The 16,955-nt window shown below is 34.3% G+C and overlaps 2 protein-coding genes across 2 annotated transcripts; one reads left to right on the top strand and one right to left on the bottom strand.

Annotated features, from left to right (window-relative positions):
• The first annotated feature begins 3,941 nt into the window (after nt 1–3,941).
• LOC104430140 (pathogenesis-related protein 1A) lies at nt 3,942–5,901 on the top strand. Its single transcript, XM_010042900.3, has 2 exons — nt 3,942–4,941; nt 5,321–5,901. The coding sequence occupies exons 1-2, from the start codon at nt 4,906–4,908 to the stop codon at nt 5,717–5,719; spliced, it is 435 nt and encodes a 144-aa protein (XP_010041202.2). The 5' UTR covers nt 3,942–4,905; the 3' UTR covers nt 5,720–5,901.
• A 9,775-nt stretch (nt 5,902–15,676) lies between these two features.
• On the bottom strand, nt 15,677–16,361 carry LOC104429870 (pathogenesis-related protein 1). Its single transcript, XM_010042667.3, has one exon. The coding sequence runs from the start codon at nt 16,306–16,308 to the stop codon at nt 15,796–15,798; it is 513 nt and encodes a 170-aa protein (XP_010040969.2). The 5' UTR covers nt 16,309–16,361; the 3' UTR covers nt 15,677–15,795.
• Between the last annotated feature and the right edge of the window lie 594 nt (nt 16,362–16,955).

The following is a 16,955-nucleotide window of genomic DNA, read 5'->3' on the forward strand; positions in this document are numbered from 1 at the left end:
GTTCATATGACAAATATAGAGAAAAATATTCTGAGTATAATTACAATAAGGTACGCATAATTCGATATCATCATTGGATAGGTTCGGTTCAAATTTATAGGAGCGTTGCTCAAACCCAAACTAATGAGTTTTGGCAAGTGCTAGGCTCGCCCAATAAAAACTATTGGCCCAACCACATGGGCTATGTTTGCTTTTTTCAACAAAATAATTGAGCTAAATAATAAATAGAATGGAAACATAAATAGAAATAATTTCTGGTGGTACTTTACTTTAGATGAGTCATAAATACTTTTCTTTTCTTTTTAAGCCACATTTTCTCTTCTAATGCAAACCAATAAGAATTAAAACGCGAGTGTGCCAGCCCAATCCCCTTGTGGTCAAAACTATTATAGAAGGAAAGGCGTGCCGCGGTGCCACTTTACCATTCCGCAAAGTGGAATTCTTCTCCTAATAATTCTTGCTTTGTAAAATGTATTCCCCTAGATCGAAGGTAATTAAAAATTCTAAGAAAAAAAGAAAGAAATTGAAATATTTATTAATGACTTGTTCTCCTTCTGCAGAGCGGTAACTTTTCCATGTTTTACATGTCCCGTTGTTCACACCGTCTGCAAATGGCTAATGTATGTAGAAATTGTTCGTTCTGCACACTCAAATACAAATATCAGTAAACTTAGATTATTTCATCATCTCAAACATCGTGTGAGATTTTATAAGAAAATACACAACATGGTTTTGTTAGATGCGCCATATTCGACTAATAAGCATTTAGATGAGTGATTTATCATCTTCCAATTTCTATCCTTCAGATCTTTACCTTTTATTGAGTTTAAACTTGAGAAACGGATGAATTAGAGGAGGTTTGATATAGAAGATAGTTCACGAGCATTATTTTTTGTAATATAACAACCGATCTAATAAATAGATAAAGATATAATATTTTTAAAATATAAAATAGTGAGTTTACGTAAATCCTATTGGGATTTCAAGTACATCCTACTTCATTACATAATAAATCTGAAAAATATAAAGAAAAAGAAAACTCATTTAGTTAAAACATCACTGTTCAGAATTTGTAGTATTATCTTATTACCTGGATATATTTCACTTACTTTAAATGTATTTAAATAAAAGTGAAATAGAAAGAATAGCTTATACCATTAATTGAATAAGTTCCACTCTACTGATGTTTGTTATTGATAAACATATTTTGTTCGTTAAAGTATAACTGATTCTATTTGAGTAATTTGACTTAGCATATAAAAATAATTACAGTGAACAAAATAAATCCACTTGGTTTAAAAATATATGAATTTTAATAAAATTATATTTCATTTATAACACATCATTCAGTTTATTATTTTTAATTATTGTGAAATTTAAATCGAATAAGAAATTCCTGTTACTTTAAATACATATAAAATTAATATTTATCTTGAATTCGCAATATTTCAACGTAAAAAAAGATTAAATTGCAACTCATTTTAAATATAGAACAACTGAATTCCATTTGATTTTATTTTCTACTGTTGGAATAGACTTATTTCAATATAGCTTCCATTATTGCAAGTATAATATAGAAGCACGAAGATTCATATACCAGAACTAGCTAAAATTTTTAAAAGACCTAGCCCTGCACCTTGGTGTGTGGCTATATAAATTATAAATCAAAATGAAGAATATGAAGTATGAGATGTTTAAGCATAAAAATAACTCAAAATTCTAAGCTACTATGTTCTCTGTATTCTTTATAATGTCCTATTTATAGATAATTTCACTGATATATACAGTGCTTGACCTGAGAATCCATTTTGATAGTGGGTTCGGCAAATGATCAATTTGGACAAACCGAACCATGTTGATCGTCCTTTTCTTCTTGGGAACGTATTGTTTGACATTTAATATGAACTCTTCCTTCTGTTTCTCTACCTTTGTGGAGAGGAAAAATAACACAGGTGAATAACTCTATACTTACTGCTAAGTGAAAAAGAAAAAATTACATGCAAGGCAATTTCTAAGTGAGATTTTGTATTTCAGAAAATAACCAACTGAACGCAAAATACGAAACTAGCATCGGTAATTAACTAGAGAAGCATTAGAAGTGATCTTTTTTTTAAGAAGAATTATTGGGTAAATCTGATGCATGCACCCTAAATTCATATGAACCATCGAATTTGGTGGATCCTATATAAAGAGAAGGTGGGCCTTACTACATCAAACAATTTAGAAATATATGGGTTCACACGCTTGATACTGTAATAACTTGTCTTCTCTAGAAAAGAAAATTGATTGCGCTTAAAATAAACCCTCTCAATTAGTACGATAACTTATACACATCTAATTGTCGCACGTATTGTTCGACCAACTATTGCATCCTCACCATGTCCCCAAATTGTGGTGGATAGAGGGAATGTCTTGTCCCCAAACTTTCAATATGTATGTATTATCAAAAGCGGATGACGTTATGAGGAAGTAACAAAGTGTAATTTTAGGAGTGGCGAGTAAAAGTTCAGAACAAAATGCATATTACTCCCGGAATTTAGAGGGTTCATATAATCTTCCCTAAATTGAAAGTGGAGATAAATGATATAAAGTGTAGAATTAGAGAAAATTGTTGGTAGATAAATTAATAGACGATCGTGGTGCATGTACTAAATGGAACTGTCTTATTTTAAAATAATGGGGCTTATGTACATAGGTCCCACCTAAGACTCGTTAAATTCAAAGGTTAATACCATAAAAAAAAACCCAAAAAATGATACATTTGTGATAAATTTGCCTTCCATTAGTTTATATTAAATTAGATTAATACCACAAAAAATCATAAACTAGTACACTTGTAATAAACGGATGATAAAACTCAAAACTAGTATATTCGTCAACCGTCACGTATTATTTAACTCAGTAACAAAATTTAATTAAAATTAACAGAGAGTAATTTTACCACATATGTACCGGTTTAAGGTTTAGTTTGGGATAAATTGATCACATATGTACCAAATTAAGATTTTTTACGGTATAAGTCCTAAATTCAATTTAGTACATAATTTACTTAATATTTTTCAGTGGGAGATAACATTGTCACTATCGCTATGATAATCACATGCACTATTTTCCACAATCAAGCAGACCAAATCAAAGAAGGAAAAGCACAGAAGAGAAAAAGATAAATCAAACCGCGGAAATTCGTCCGGTGATGCCGCTCTCGCCGCTCTCGCCGCTCTCCCCATCTTGGCTTTCTTTCCAATTCTCCAAACTCGTCGAAAATGTAGACTTTTCTTTATTCCCTCGAAACCCTAGAAACCCTAGTTTCTTGTTCTGACCGTTTCTTGTCTTTAACAATTATTTATTTTTCTGGACCCTTTTGAACTCCTGAATCTGATTGGCTCAAGCCAAGAATTTTCCCGTATTATTATTTAACAAGACGGTTATGTCGTTGGGATATTATAGCACATTTGAAATGTTAAGTTGCTTCTAATCTCCGGCAATCTTGCAAATAAGACAAATTGAGGTCCCATGCAAAGATTCTACGTATCCTATGCCTCCAATATTTCATCTTTTTTGTTCTATTGCATATACTTTTTCTTTCCTTTTTTTCCTAAATAAGTGAGGAAAACCATAAATTCCGACTCTATGAATCAAACTCCAAATGAATAATTTAAACATAAAATTATTTGCACTCGTGACATGGGAGCCAAACTAAGGTCTTGCTTTTAATAAGCCAATTTCATTTTTTTTTTCAATAACATGAAATAGTGGGTCTTCTTCATAACAAGTTCTTGTTGAAAAATTATTTGAAAAGTCCTATTTTTTTCAATTTATTACTTCACGATAGTTCAATTTAAAGTTCTGGTCAATTCTTCAATTTGAACAATTTAATCCTTAATATTTTTCGTTTATCTTTTAGCTATGGATATAAATTTAGGGTTCTTGTATATATAATAAATATTATCAGTACAATGGAAAAACCTTTTATCAACGGCTTTAATGACGGTGTGAATATTAGCTTTTGAGTTATGGTGTTATCTATATGAAACTCATACGATAACCAAGGCCGATTATAAATTATTATTTTATTTAATAGTGTTAGTGCTTCATTATATAATGGATTTTACGTTTTTTCCGTGAAGGACTGCCCCATGGTTTCGTCCATGCATGGCACCATATTCCTTGAAAGCGAAAGCCCTCACATTTTAATTCACCGTTAGAAGCGCTGATTATCAGCCGAAATTTATGACCATATGATAATATATACTATGTTACCTACCCTGGGATTAATCAATTGACAATAGCGTCACTATGCTTTCGGTTCTGGAACCGCTTATTCAAGGTTTGATTCCTATCTCAAAGAACTTGGATCTAAATGGAGGCCATAACGATGGGTTGAGTTTTTTGCAGCCGGGTAATTAGGGTCGTGCCTCTCAATCATATATATATAAAGCCATATGCATCTATGCCTTCTTGTTTTATTCGACACATACACAAATATCTATATCTATATACCCGCGTCAAAACACCCTTAGTCTCACTTTTAGATCCTCTAAATTACCTTTTTGTCTCATACCCACCAATTTCATATAAAACCATCCGGTTTCTTTGTCTCCTCATAGTTTTAGACTTCTTTATTACCTTTGTTTTCTTTATCTTTTACTCACCTATTTCATATATGAACTTACTCATTTTCTTTCAATGCATAATTATCTAAAACCAGTATATAATAACAATGCGGATGAATTGCTATTTGCATTCAAGCCAAGCGATTGTATTGTTAGTAATTTCAAGATATTTTCAAATGGACTATATACTTTCTTTGGGAAAATAGACGATGGTTCTCAAAGGTAGTGATATTACTTTGCCTCTTTCCACAAAAGAGATGCATCCTCAGTCAAGGCCTGATTCACCGGAGAGATGATTAAGGAGATCGACGTTTTCAACTATCATAAGGTAAGCTACAAGTCCATATAGTGATGTCACCCATCTTTAAATTCTCTTTCCAAGATGAAAGCAATCTGATAGTCAATATGATAGGTTCTCCAATAGTTTTTACATTTTTTCGAATCTCTCAACAGTTGCATACAGTTGATTATATCTTTTATATTTCAATTTTCTTTTCTATACAAGCAAAAGTTGTTAAGTGAAACCCTCCCATTTTTTGCCTATAAATACTTCACCCTGTTAGTGCTCGTCGTCATCATCACATACACTCTCAAACCTTTCATACTGGCTCGTTATGGCTTCTTTTAGTAAGTCCTCACTAGCAATTACATGCCTCACCTTCCTCTTAGCCTTTGCTGAAACCTCATTTGCCCAAAGCACCCACCAGGACTTTGTTGATGCGCACAACGCAGCCCGCGCCCAGGTCGGGGTGGCCCCGCTAGCATGGAACGACACCGTTGCTGCCTATGCCCAGACATACGCCAGCAAGCGCGCTGCCACTGGCTGTGCCCTGGAGCACTCGATGGGCCCGTACGGCGAGAACCTGGCGGAGGGCTATGGTGAGCTGAGCGGTGAAGATGCTGTCAAGATGTGGGTGAGCGAGAGGGCCAACTACGACCATCACTCCAATGCTTGCGTTGGCGGCGAGTGCTTGCATTACACGCAGGTCGTGTGGAGGAGCTCGATTCATCTCGGGTGCGCTAGGGTTAAGTGTAGCAATGGGTGGTGGTTTGTGACTTGTAACTATGATCCTCCAGGAAATTACGAAGGTGAAAGTCCCTACTAACTAATAATGAGCGTACTTTTCATTTGCATTGGTGACATAATGTCAATGCGTACTAGAGACACTGACTAGCTATAGCCAGCTAGGAATTCTCCTAGTTGAAATTGAATATTGATGGATTGTCATATGTAGTTTGCTTTCCTTACACAAGAAGGATTCATGTGGATTAATAGTTGCCTTCTTTCTAATGGTGTAATGATACGTATGGCTAGTCCTCTGCACTCTTACCTCCGATTATAAAAACAGAAATCTGGATTAAAAAGATTACGTTACAAGTGATGGGGCGGTAGCGGTGCCATAGGGCCTTCTCGAGGAAGAAAAAGAAGGAAAAGGAAATAAAAAAATGAAAGAAACGAAAGAAATAGGAAAAAAGGGGAAAAGGAAAAAAAATGATAAGAGCACATCTAAGTGATTGAATGTTCAAAGTGCTTATATATTCTTATCTGAAGGGAGAGTAAATTGGAAACGTAAACTCATCTCCATAAACGGAGAAGCACCCGGAAAAATATACTAGCATCAAATAATAATTAACCTGATCAAAGCAGGTGCCAAATAAAAAAAAAAAATCCTAAGGAACAAACTTATAGGTACTAAAAAGTCCTACTAAAACACTTTTTTTATTTTTTTTTATACTATGACGTGGTAATTTCCTAATAGTTATTGGAAAGAAACTATAATGATTCAATGCATGAGTCTCGCTCATTTTATACCCAATGTAAATGGCCATATTACTTATTAAATATGTTCTAGCAAAGTTCTTATTAGATTTTCTATATGAACACTACTTTTATTATCTAATGAAATTTGTATTTTTTTTCACGTGAAAGAATGACTTTTGGCTTCTTTCATGCACGGCACCGTATTTATCAGCCGAAGTTTATGATGATACACACCCACCTATGGTTTATCCATTAAAAATGGCATTTCCATACTTTCGGTTTAAGAAGCGATGGTTGTGGATTTGATTCTTATCCCGGGAAATTCAGATTTACTTTGCTTGCTCTTAATTTTACTATAAAAACAAAAAAGAGAAATGTCAAATCCTAAGTCTGTTTTATAATTTGGTACTATATGTCATGTGGCATATTTTTATTAATTATTGAATAATATTTACTGTACACTTATAGTCTGCCACTTGATTTGGTATATTAATATTAATAGATAACATAGCCTTGCCCAACAAGAAATACCTTTAAAAAGTTGAGAAGAGAGAGCAATATTTAAGGTAATAACAAAGAAGGGCAGGGGACGTAGCGCGATGTATATAAACAAGGGAAAATTTTAATTAAGGGCCTAAAGTGGAACAATTTTCTCAAAAAAGGACCCAAAATGGACATTGTCTCAAATAAGAACCTGAAGTGACCAACTTAGTTTCAAATAAGGGCCTCAACTTAAAAGCCAACCAAATCTTATTTGCATCTAGGGGTATTTTCATCTAAAGACTTTTTTTTTCCTTCTTTTAAAAAAAAAATAAATTATTTTCTCCTTCTCTTTCTTTTCTTCATCATCATCGTGCCTTTGCCTTTTTCACTCTTCAAATCGCGTTCTCCAAAGTCCATCTCTATCTTCCTTGCCGAATTAGCCATCAACGCCCTCAACCTCATTTGTCATTGCCCTCAACAGCAATTCCAATGCCTTTGTTGAAAGATGGAGGTCAATCCAAGCCCTAGATCGAGCACGAGTGGACCAAGATGTGAATATAAACAATTACTCAAACAAAAAGGATATTGTAAGTTCATAGCATGCACCATAGACTCTTAATTTGAGAGAACAAAAAAACTTAATTTTATCAAGAAAATATCAAGATCATTTCGCTTTTTTTTTTTTTTTTTTTTTTTTTCATTGTAAGAAAAAATTAGCACAGAAAAATCCACTGCTTTTTTTTTTTTTTTCCTAGCCGCCCGCTTGAATTGTATTGCGCAAGGGAGGAACTGGAATGATTATCATTAATTTTTGGGCCGAAAGTATGAGAAACGCCCTTATCACTTGGTGAATCCTAGGTGGGTTATTAAGAAAATCATTTTAATGGAAAACGATCAAATTTTCGTATATGGTTGGACTTTTAAAAAGGAGTTGAAAATCATTACCTAATATTTGTTATCAATTTGCTCTTAAACCTTTTTGGACGAATGGGCTTGGATTCAAGAGGAGAAATCTAGCGTTCGCTTCTTGCATAAAAAGTTTGATCTAGAATTACTTATCTATATATAATGATGGACTTGTTTTGTCAATTAATACCCCATGTCACTTTAGGTGAGGAAGAAAAGGAATAAACATTGGGTATGTTTGTTCGCGGAAAATGAGTGATCTAAAAAATATTTTATGAAAAATGATCGCTTTTATTGTCTAGAAAAATAAATGAATAGAAATTTTTTTCTTTGCCCATGAAAATAATTAGGCATAGATTGCTATCGATGATGGAAATTTTTTTCGCTAACTAATTTTTCTAAACGATATAAGCAATTAAATTTCGAAAAATATTTTTCAAATCACTTATTTTACATGAAATGAACACACCTTTGGTTCTTCTTTTCAAAATATACAAACAAAGCTGTTTTCCTCCATCATATCCTATTATTTTATTGAACAAGCGATGGATTCACAAGTCCATGACCGAACATTCCGTCAAATGCTCTTGATTTTGCATAAAGAAAAAGAGACATGGCTCATGGGATGCTCTTGATTTACATGTGGCTCATGACTAATCCATGCATCAGATCCACCGCTAAAGAGATATATAAGATTTTATACGAGTCCATTTAGTCGAAATATAGAGTTTGATGTATAGATTGAGGGCAGTGAAGTATCCTGTTTGTGTTTTTTCCAATTAGAGAGAAGAGGACCGAGGCATATTGATCTGATTCCAGAAAAAAAGGCAAAAAAAAAAAGGATTGAAGTCTGACAAGTGAAATGTCGATTGATCGCATTTATGGATTTTTATGTAAGAGGTTGACACCTTCTTTATATAACATTCTATATGTATAATGAATCGGTTATGTTAATTTGCACTCGTCCTATGTGGTATCGATTATTTATATGCTCTGAACGCAAATTGATACTTGTGAATTAGTCATAACTAAGTAGGGGTGGGCACGGTTTCGACGGGTGGGCTTCAATGCTTTTTTCTTTTGCCCAGCCCGAACATGTGGGTGTGGAACTTCTAATTCCGGTTAGCAGGGCCAGCTCATTTTTTTTTTTTTTTTTCAAAAGACCATACCGAACTAGACTAGGCAACCGACCAAAAGAAAACTAGAGTGGGCTGGTTCAGGCCTAGCCCAACTTTTTTTGTTGGTTTTAAATGAAAAAGAGATGAGCTACTATATTTTGGACCTCGAAAATCACTTCTTTTATATGTTTAGATATTTTTAACTTAGTTATGAGTTTGTTACATTGTATTGAGTAGAATTGACGTGTCTTGTATTGGGAAAAGTGTTAAAAAAATCCTAATTTCATTACATTGGTACCAATTTAATCTTAAATATTTTAATTGCGTCGATTTAGTTCTAAACATGTTGACCCAATACCAATTTAGTCTTTAGTTTCTTTAGCTAATTTTGACTAGATATTGCTAACATGAACTTTGGTCAACTTATCTGGTATGGTTGATATTGATGTTGATAATTTTTAATAATATTTTAATTTTTTTTTCGAAATTTGTATTCTTTTATTTATCTCTTCTTTCCCTTCCTTCTTCCTTTAGCCAATCACTAAACCAACAACCAGCTAGAGGTGAGGGCCAGTGAGGATCAACCCTTTCTAAACATTGTAAGGTCACGGGCTTCAAACTTGCAACCTTTGGCAAGGACCCTCGCCAAATCTACCGAGGTCGACCGTCGTTCATTACGGGTGCTTGGCTCTTAGTTCCATCCGATTCCAAGGTGGAACCGAGACTAGACTGGTTGATTCTTGGACCAAGAACTAGATTGCATCATTGGTCCGATCCGATCTAATAGAACCGGTCACTTATTTTTTCCAATATTTTTTTCTTATTTTTTTCCTACTACTTAAAACTGGATCGAGATAGTGTTTTGTTCACATTTTACTCTTTTTTTTTAAGAAATAATACAATAAAAAGTATATTTAGTTGTTCCAATCCGATTCCTCCTTGGAATCGAGAACTAGATTGCTTGGACACCAATTCCATTTTTAGAAACCAGGAATCGGACCAACACTCTTGGGAACAAGATTACACTAGTTGGTCTGGTTCAGTCTAAGCAGTTTTCTATTCAGGCAGTTCGTTTTATACATTCCTATCTCTTATTTCATTAGATTCAATGGGGTGAGCCTTAATAGAGGTTAGGCGATGTTGCCGGATTTGGCAAGGCTGGCCAAATGCTGGGAAGGTCCCTGGAGGAAGAAGAAATAAAGAAATAAAGAAATAAAAATTTGAAAAATATCAAAATATTATTAAAAGTGGTCAACGTTAGCGTCGATCATGCCATATATGCCGATCGGTGTCCATGTTAGCAATCTTTGGCAAACAAATAGTCGGAATAATTGAATTGATTAAATTAAAAGATTTAGGATTGAATTGATATTACTAAAAAATTTAGAACTAAATTAGCACAACCATAATATGTTTAAGACTTTTTGACACATTTCCCGTCTTTCACTATTAATATCATACACTTTATTAATACTTTTTTTTAAAAAAAATTTAAAAGGTAGTTTGGGCCAAATTGGGCCATTTGGAGGTTGAGATATGGCCTAGCTCTGCTTGAGAAAAGGGCAGCTCGAAATCTAGACTAGAACTAATGGGCCTGGAAATATGGGTTAGTGTAGTTTGGGCCTATTTGGGCTTTCGCTCTTTTTTGTTCCCCTCTTAGAGGTAAGTGCCACGTGGGACAAAGTGCTACACTGTGAAAACCACCTTTTGAATCCTGTAAGAGCAAAGTGGTACATGGTGGAAATCATTCCCTAAACCCATGTAGCTACCTTTAGAATCCTTCACTTGTGACCAGTTGGAGTATGTCAGCGGGATTGACTATATGGAATGCATTATCGAATATCATCTGTGTGATCTACAATTATTAGCCTTTCTAATCCTTAGAAGATGTGGTCAGGTACTTGCTCAATTGGTGATATGCTTCCTCAACATTGAGGCTGACTTACAAAGAGCGTTGCATGCTAGAACCGTACTATCCTCAAAATTTGACACCTAGTCAAATGTCATAGTCTATTTGAGACACCATGAGATTGTAATAATAGGAATAAGATGGATTGATTTTGCGGTTGCACCATGTAGATATGATATTTGATGAACATTTAAAAAGTAGCTCATATTTAGGTAAATTACGTAAATGCCCAAGAAATTGTTCCTACCACATGAAAAAGTAAGTATAATATAAAGTATACCTACCACATTAAGTGATAAAATGACAATCGAGCGTTACTTAATAATAGTCATACCGTTTTATTTCCTATTTCTCTATCCATTTAAAATTAAACTTAAACCAAAAAAATACTGAAAAAAAAAAAATATAGCATATTTATAAAGAAATCCATAAGTTGCAGCTATTTTATATGGCTTCTCATATTTCCTTGTGGTTTAATATTACATATTATTTTATATATATGATCTTGGTAATGATTATAAAAAAAAAGGCAGTCTAGAGTTTTAACTTGGTCATCATAAACGTTGAACTAAATTTTCATCAAAAGAATATGCTGAATATTCGTATTTTAAGATAAAGGTAAACTCCCCAATGCTAGTAGTTTTCAAATTCTCTATCCTAATTTTTCCCTCATACATCCGTTTTAACTAAATTTTAATTTTGAAAACTTACATGCTGCCTTTTTTAAGATTAACTTTGAGCATGTTCCTTATTTTTGTATGTTAAAATTCATGAACAAATTTCTTTTAAAGTGTTTGTGCATAGGTCCAACACATTCATAAAAATAACATAAGTGAAAAAATTCTCGATATCATAAGTGACTACAATTATATGCCAATTTTGATAAACATAACATGTGAAAATACCGATATATGCTGATAAAAAAATGTATCCAAGTATGCACGCAGGTTTTGTAACTAGTTACAAAAGAAAGGGTAAAAGTTAGGGGTAAATGGTGTCAATTTTGTCCAGCTTCCATTTAAAACTAGGAACCAACCTATTAAAATAGGTTTTCTAATTTTGGAACTTGCAACCTGATGTAGCTAGCAGAATTACATAGAGGAAGAAAAAAAAAGAGGGGTGGGGGTTGGGGGTGTGAATAGTTGATTTAATAAAAAATTGACAAATTAAAGCGAAAATAGAAAAAAAAAAAGTCAAGAACTAAGTTTGAACTTATAGCGCAAAGTCCATATTTTGGAATAACGTTCAGAAATAGTTTGCGATAGAATGAACTTCTGAAGCAGCTCGCAAGTATGCAATAAACTATAGCAATAACCAATAAAAGTTTAAGGATAAAAGGAATTTGCACATAAAGCTTATAGTAGTTTGGCTTAGATTAAGCCCACATCTACTTTCTAACGCTGATAACCTTTGGCTGGATTCTACTAGATGATCAATAAGAGATTACAATATTGAGTGATCACATTTAGTGTATGATAGGTCACACTATCTCATTCAATCACTCTTTTTGTGCTTCTCTTATGATCACAAAATTGAAGCTCACAAAATACAAGTGTATGGTCGAAATACGCTCAGACTTTGAAATTTTAGATTTTGGCCTTTGTCTCTTAGATGCTCTTTGGCACCTTGGTCTCCTTATATACTCATTCACTTCCCAATTAGCTGTTGAACAGTCTCTAGAGGATCATCTCCCAATCTATCCATTGGACATATATGTATTAAGAAAATTAAGTAGCTGTTGAGTGACAAAAGTTGAATCTCCACTTGATTTTGGTCATCCATATAACTAGTATGGATTTCCATAAGTAGAGCTTCTTCATTTAGAAAAAAACTTTTTCAAGATTTATTTTCCAATTAAATAAGATTGAGTTAATCAAATCTTTTTAGGTGTGAAATCCAAGCTAGATCATTACTTGTTATAGTGTTTTAATTTGGTGTCACGTTATGAAGTTATGTCTCATTCTGAAGTTTTGTTAGGATGGGAACATAAATGATTCTCTCAGTTTGAAGATCTTTATAACTTCAATATAAAGTCCGAACCTATTCCATCTAAAGTAGATTCTACAATCTGGACTTGAATTTGAATAAGATTAAGATTGCTACTAACTTTTCTTTCAAGAGTAATTCCCTAAATCAAAATACTTCAAAACATATATCTAACTTACAAGAATTTCACAACAGTTTTGTCAATTTTAAAATTTATTAGAAAGTTTTCTCAACAGAACCTACCCTTGCATACTTAAGAACCTAGAACCTATTATGTCATAGGTTCTAGGGTCGGTTCCATGATCTACCAAGATTACATATATATTTTTAATTGAACGATCGCAATGAATTATCACATCTAATTACCATTATTTGCTACAATCCATTAATTGCAACTCATATTTATATACACGAAAATTAAGAAATATAAACAAAATACAAGTCTTAGTTATGGATATAGTTGGAATTGGAAGTGTAGACTAGTGGTTTCATATTATAAACTCATCATTAGACACCATAGAATGCCATAAAATCACGTGGAGACATAGAATAAGAGAAATGCAAAGACTTGTTTTAGGTTCCAGGTTCTCTAATTTTTGGAACTTGTAACCTACCTTGCATATTCTAGAATCTAGAACTTAGAACCTAGAAATCGGATCGGTTTTATAAGGTTTCGGTTCTACCCTAGAACTCTTGGAACCATGCTCTCCCTTGGTAAAAGCCACTAAAAAGTCTAAACTATGCTCATTGTAACACATTTCATCTAAACTTTTTTTTTCTATGACACTAAAAATCTCAAACTTGTACCTATGTGATATATTGACCTTCCATTAAAGTTTGTTAGTGAAGAATCATTAAAATCTATCTATATTGATGTCAGAAAGAAAACTGTGTTAATATGGCACCCACGTGTCCTAAGTGAAATAAAAATGATGTTATTTTGTTTGAAAAATCATTTAATGAAATTTTGATGGAGGGTGAATGTATCATGTATCACATAAGTACAAGTTTGGTTTTTTTTTTTATGTCACAATTTTTTTAAGGTAAATGTATAACACTATGCATAGGGTTTTTAATATCACAAAAAAGTATGGAATAAATGTATCTAGTGGGCATAGTTTATTTTTTTTTTTTGGCTCTTTCTTTCAAAAAAAAGAAATCAAAGCATCTAGTCTCAGTGAGTCATTTCCACTCAACTAGAAACATTGTTCAACAATCAAAATTGCCCGTTGCTAAAGGTTGATGAACTTGGCTCCCTCATGACTAGAGCTGGGCTGTCACGGCTCCATTTCGGTAAAAAAAAAAAAATCAAATAAAAGAATATATCTATTGAGATTTTTTATTTCCTTTACCTGGATAAAAAAAAAAATACACAATCGTGTAAATTGTTTTCCACCTCACTCCACATCCTCGATATGGGACTTTTTTCGTCTAACACAACATTGACCATATTTGCGATAATATTTTATTGGAAATTTTTTTTCTAAATCACTCTAATGATTTTAGCTTTAAATGAAAGTGAATCAACTAAATATGTTAATAAATTTGGATTTGGGTTCTCTCTTGATAATCTCCCAAGGTGAAGGATTGGGATTTGTTATGCATCCCCAACAAGTGATATCGGTGTCGATAGTTGATTTGTGCCTTACTCACGATATGTAACAATGGTCTGGTGATTATCTCAAAAAAGAATTTTGATTCTCTAATCAAGGTGACAGATAATGTCCACTGGCTTCTTGCTAAACTTGATTGGGCCAAGACAATTGAGGTAAAGTCCAAAGGCATATGGTGTGACTCAGCTCCAACATTTGGGAAACTCGGTTGACTTAAGGTGGCGATTTGAGTTAAAATAACATTGGTGAGAAAGGAATACCTAAATTAAAGGGGACAACGGGCCTCGCACAGGAGGCTCACATGTGTGAAGGAGATTTAATGAAATGCATGTGTGAGGGTGTTAGGCACAAATAGTCCCACATCAGAGATGTCTTTAGGGTGAATCATATTAATATATCCAAGTTGAGATTTGTTTACAAGTTTGAACTTAAGCTCTTTTTTGGCAATTTTCTCAAAAGTAGGTATCAAGTTTGTGCTGCACGTTCCCAAAAATCAATATTTCTAGAGCTTTAGATTAATCATTTCATCCACCTAGTCATATACAACAACGCTGTATCAATTCCCACAATTGACTCCGCGAGCATTAAACTCGTCAAATCGGAATTCATTAAGTGCAAATTGCAGCGTGTTCGTCTGCCTAAATTTGTTTGAACAACGTGATTTGAGACAAAATGAAAATGTCGTTGAGACGGATTATTCAAGCATATAGATCCTAGTGGGAAAGAATATTCTAGTTAAAAGTCCATGACCTTTCAAAGTACTAGGCTGCTATATAAAAAAGAATTGAAATGGAATACGAAGTTAGGCAATTTTGACTTGTGCTTATTGACACCAAATTATTTTTTTCCCGAAGTTTATTGACACCTAGTTGATTAATTGGAGGTAATATCAGTTTCTTGGTCAACTAAAGATCTTCGATTTCAACCAAAAAAAAAAAAAAAAAGATCTTTGATTGAAAAAAAAAAAAAAAAAGAAAAAAAAATTTGACAAAAAAAAAAACTAAAGGAGTTTAATTCATCAATACATAAGCTTATCGAACGGAACGTATTGTGATATGGTCGAGATGGCCATTGCTATGTACTTGAAGAAAGGGCTAATGGAATGAACTTGAGAGTGAAATTTGGCGTAGAGATCATACTTAGCTTCTCTTTCACAGTGTGAAGAGACTTCAAAGGATTGAAGTTCCTTCACTTGAAAAATAGGAATTGAGAGAGAGAAATAGGAATTGAGAGAGAGAGAGAGATCTAATCGTTGAGAGAGATTAACTTTTTAATTAGCAAAGAGATTTACCTTCAAAACTCATACGACTTTATTTAATGTCGGTCCATTTAAAGCTCTTGCCTCATCCTAATGGTGCATTATTTTGACACGATAGTTCATGTCCGACATACAACTTTTTGTAATTCAATAAGGCTTCTGGCCTATATAGTTCCCGGGAGGATCATAGTTACAAGTCACCAAAGTACCGCCAGTCGCGCATTGGGCCTTCGCGCATCCAACCCGAACTGAGTTGCGCCACACCACCTGAGTGTAATGCCCGCAGACCTTCCCGGGCGCGCATGAGTTGGAATTGTAGTTGTAGTCAGGCTTTTCCCCGACCCACAGGTTCACCGCTCTCGTGCCGGTGAGATCAGGGGAAGCCCACGCGAGGTTCTCTCCATAGGGTCCGCCTGAATGGACCAGCCGCGTGCAATCCCTGGCGTGCTTTTGGGCGTAATCCCTGGCATAGCTAGCCACTCGCTCGTCCCAAGTGATTGGGCCTACACCGACCTGGGAGCGGGCTGCATTGTGGGCGGCGACGTAGTCTTGGGGAGAGTCTTGGGCGACAGACAGAGAGATCAGCGCCAGGGTTAGAGCAACGAGGAAAATGACATGGAGAGGAACACTCATACGGGAATTCATATTGTAAGAGACCATAAAAGTTGGCAGAGGAAAGATCTTAGTTGGTTGATGTAAGGGATGGGCAATAGCTAGGGAGTATTTATGTGGCGATCATGTGGAAAAATCTGTCCATTGGAAAAGTCAAATATTCGAAATAGGTCACAATGACTAGAAGAGTGCCCGTCAAATTGATCCATCGCCAATGTGATATTTTTCATACTCTGTACAACGTTAATTATTGTACCCCGATAATGACCTCGTCGTCTTCTTCTTATTATTTTTTCTTTTTTGTTTCAATTTTAGCCATAGAAATAGTGATGACAAATAGTGACTTTGTACCAAGCCGACAAGTCTATTGATAACTTTGTACCAAGCCGATAAGTCTGTTGAAGACACTATGTGTAAGTCTATTGATGACAAATAGCGACTTTGTACCAAGCCGATAAGTCTGTTGAAGACACTATGTGAAGCATAGGTCGACTTGGCAAGAAGCAAGATTTTGACAGGGATTTCAGCTGTAATTTGGCCTGCGCCAGCACCTAGCCTGAAGAATGCTTTATTTTAATGTGTCAGCGCTCGCCCGCCTTATCCCTCTCCTCAATTCCCGGTATGAGTTATTTTTTCTTCCTTGTTGGGTCGAGAATACGGGGTGAGATTAGGGAATCCCACCCCGATGGTCCTTT

The sequence above is a fragment of the Eucalyptus grandis genome, chromosome 6 (genome assembly GCF_016545825.1).
Source record: "Eucalyptus grandis isolate ANBG69807.140 chromosome 6, ASM1654582v1, whole genome shotgun sequence".
Lineage (NCBI taxonomy): Eukaryota > Viridiplantae > Streptophyta > Magnoliopsida > Myrtales > Myrtaceae > Eucalyptus > Eucalyptus grandis.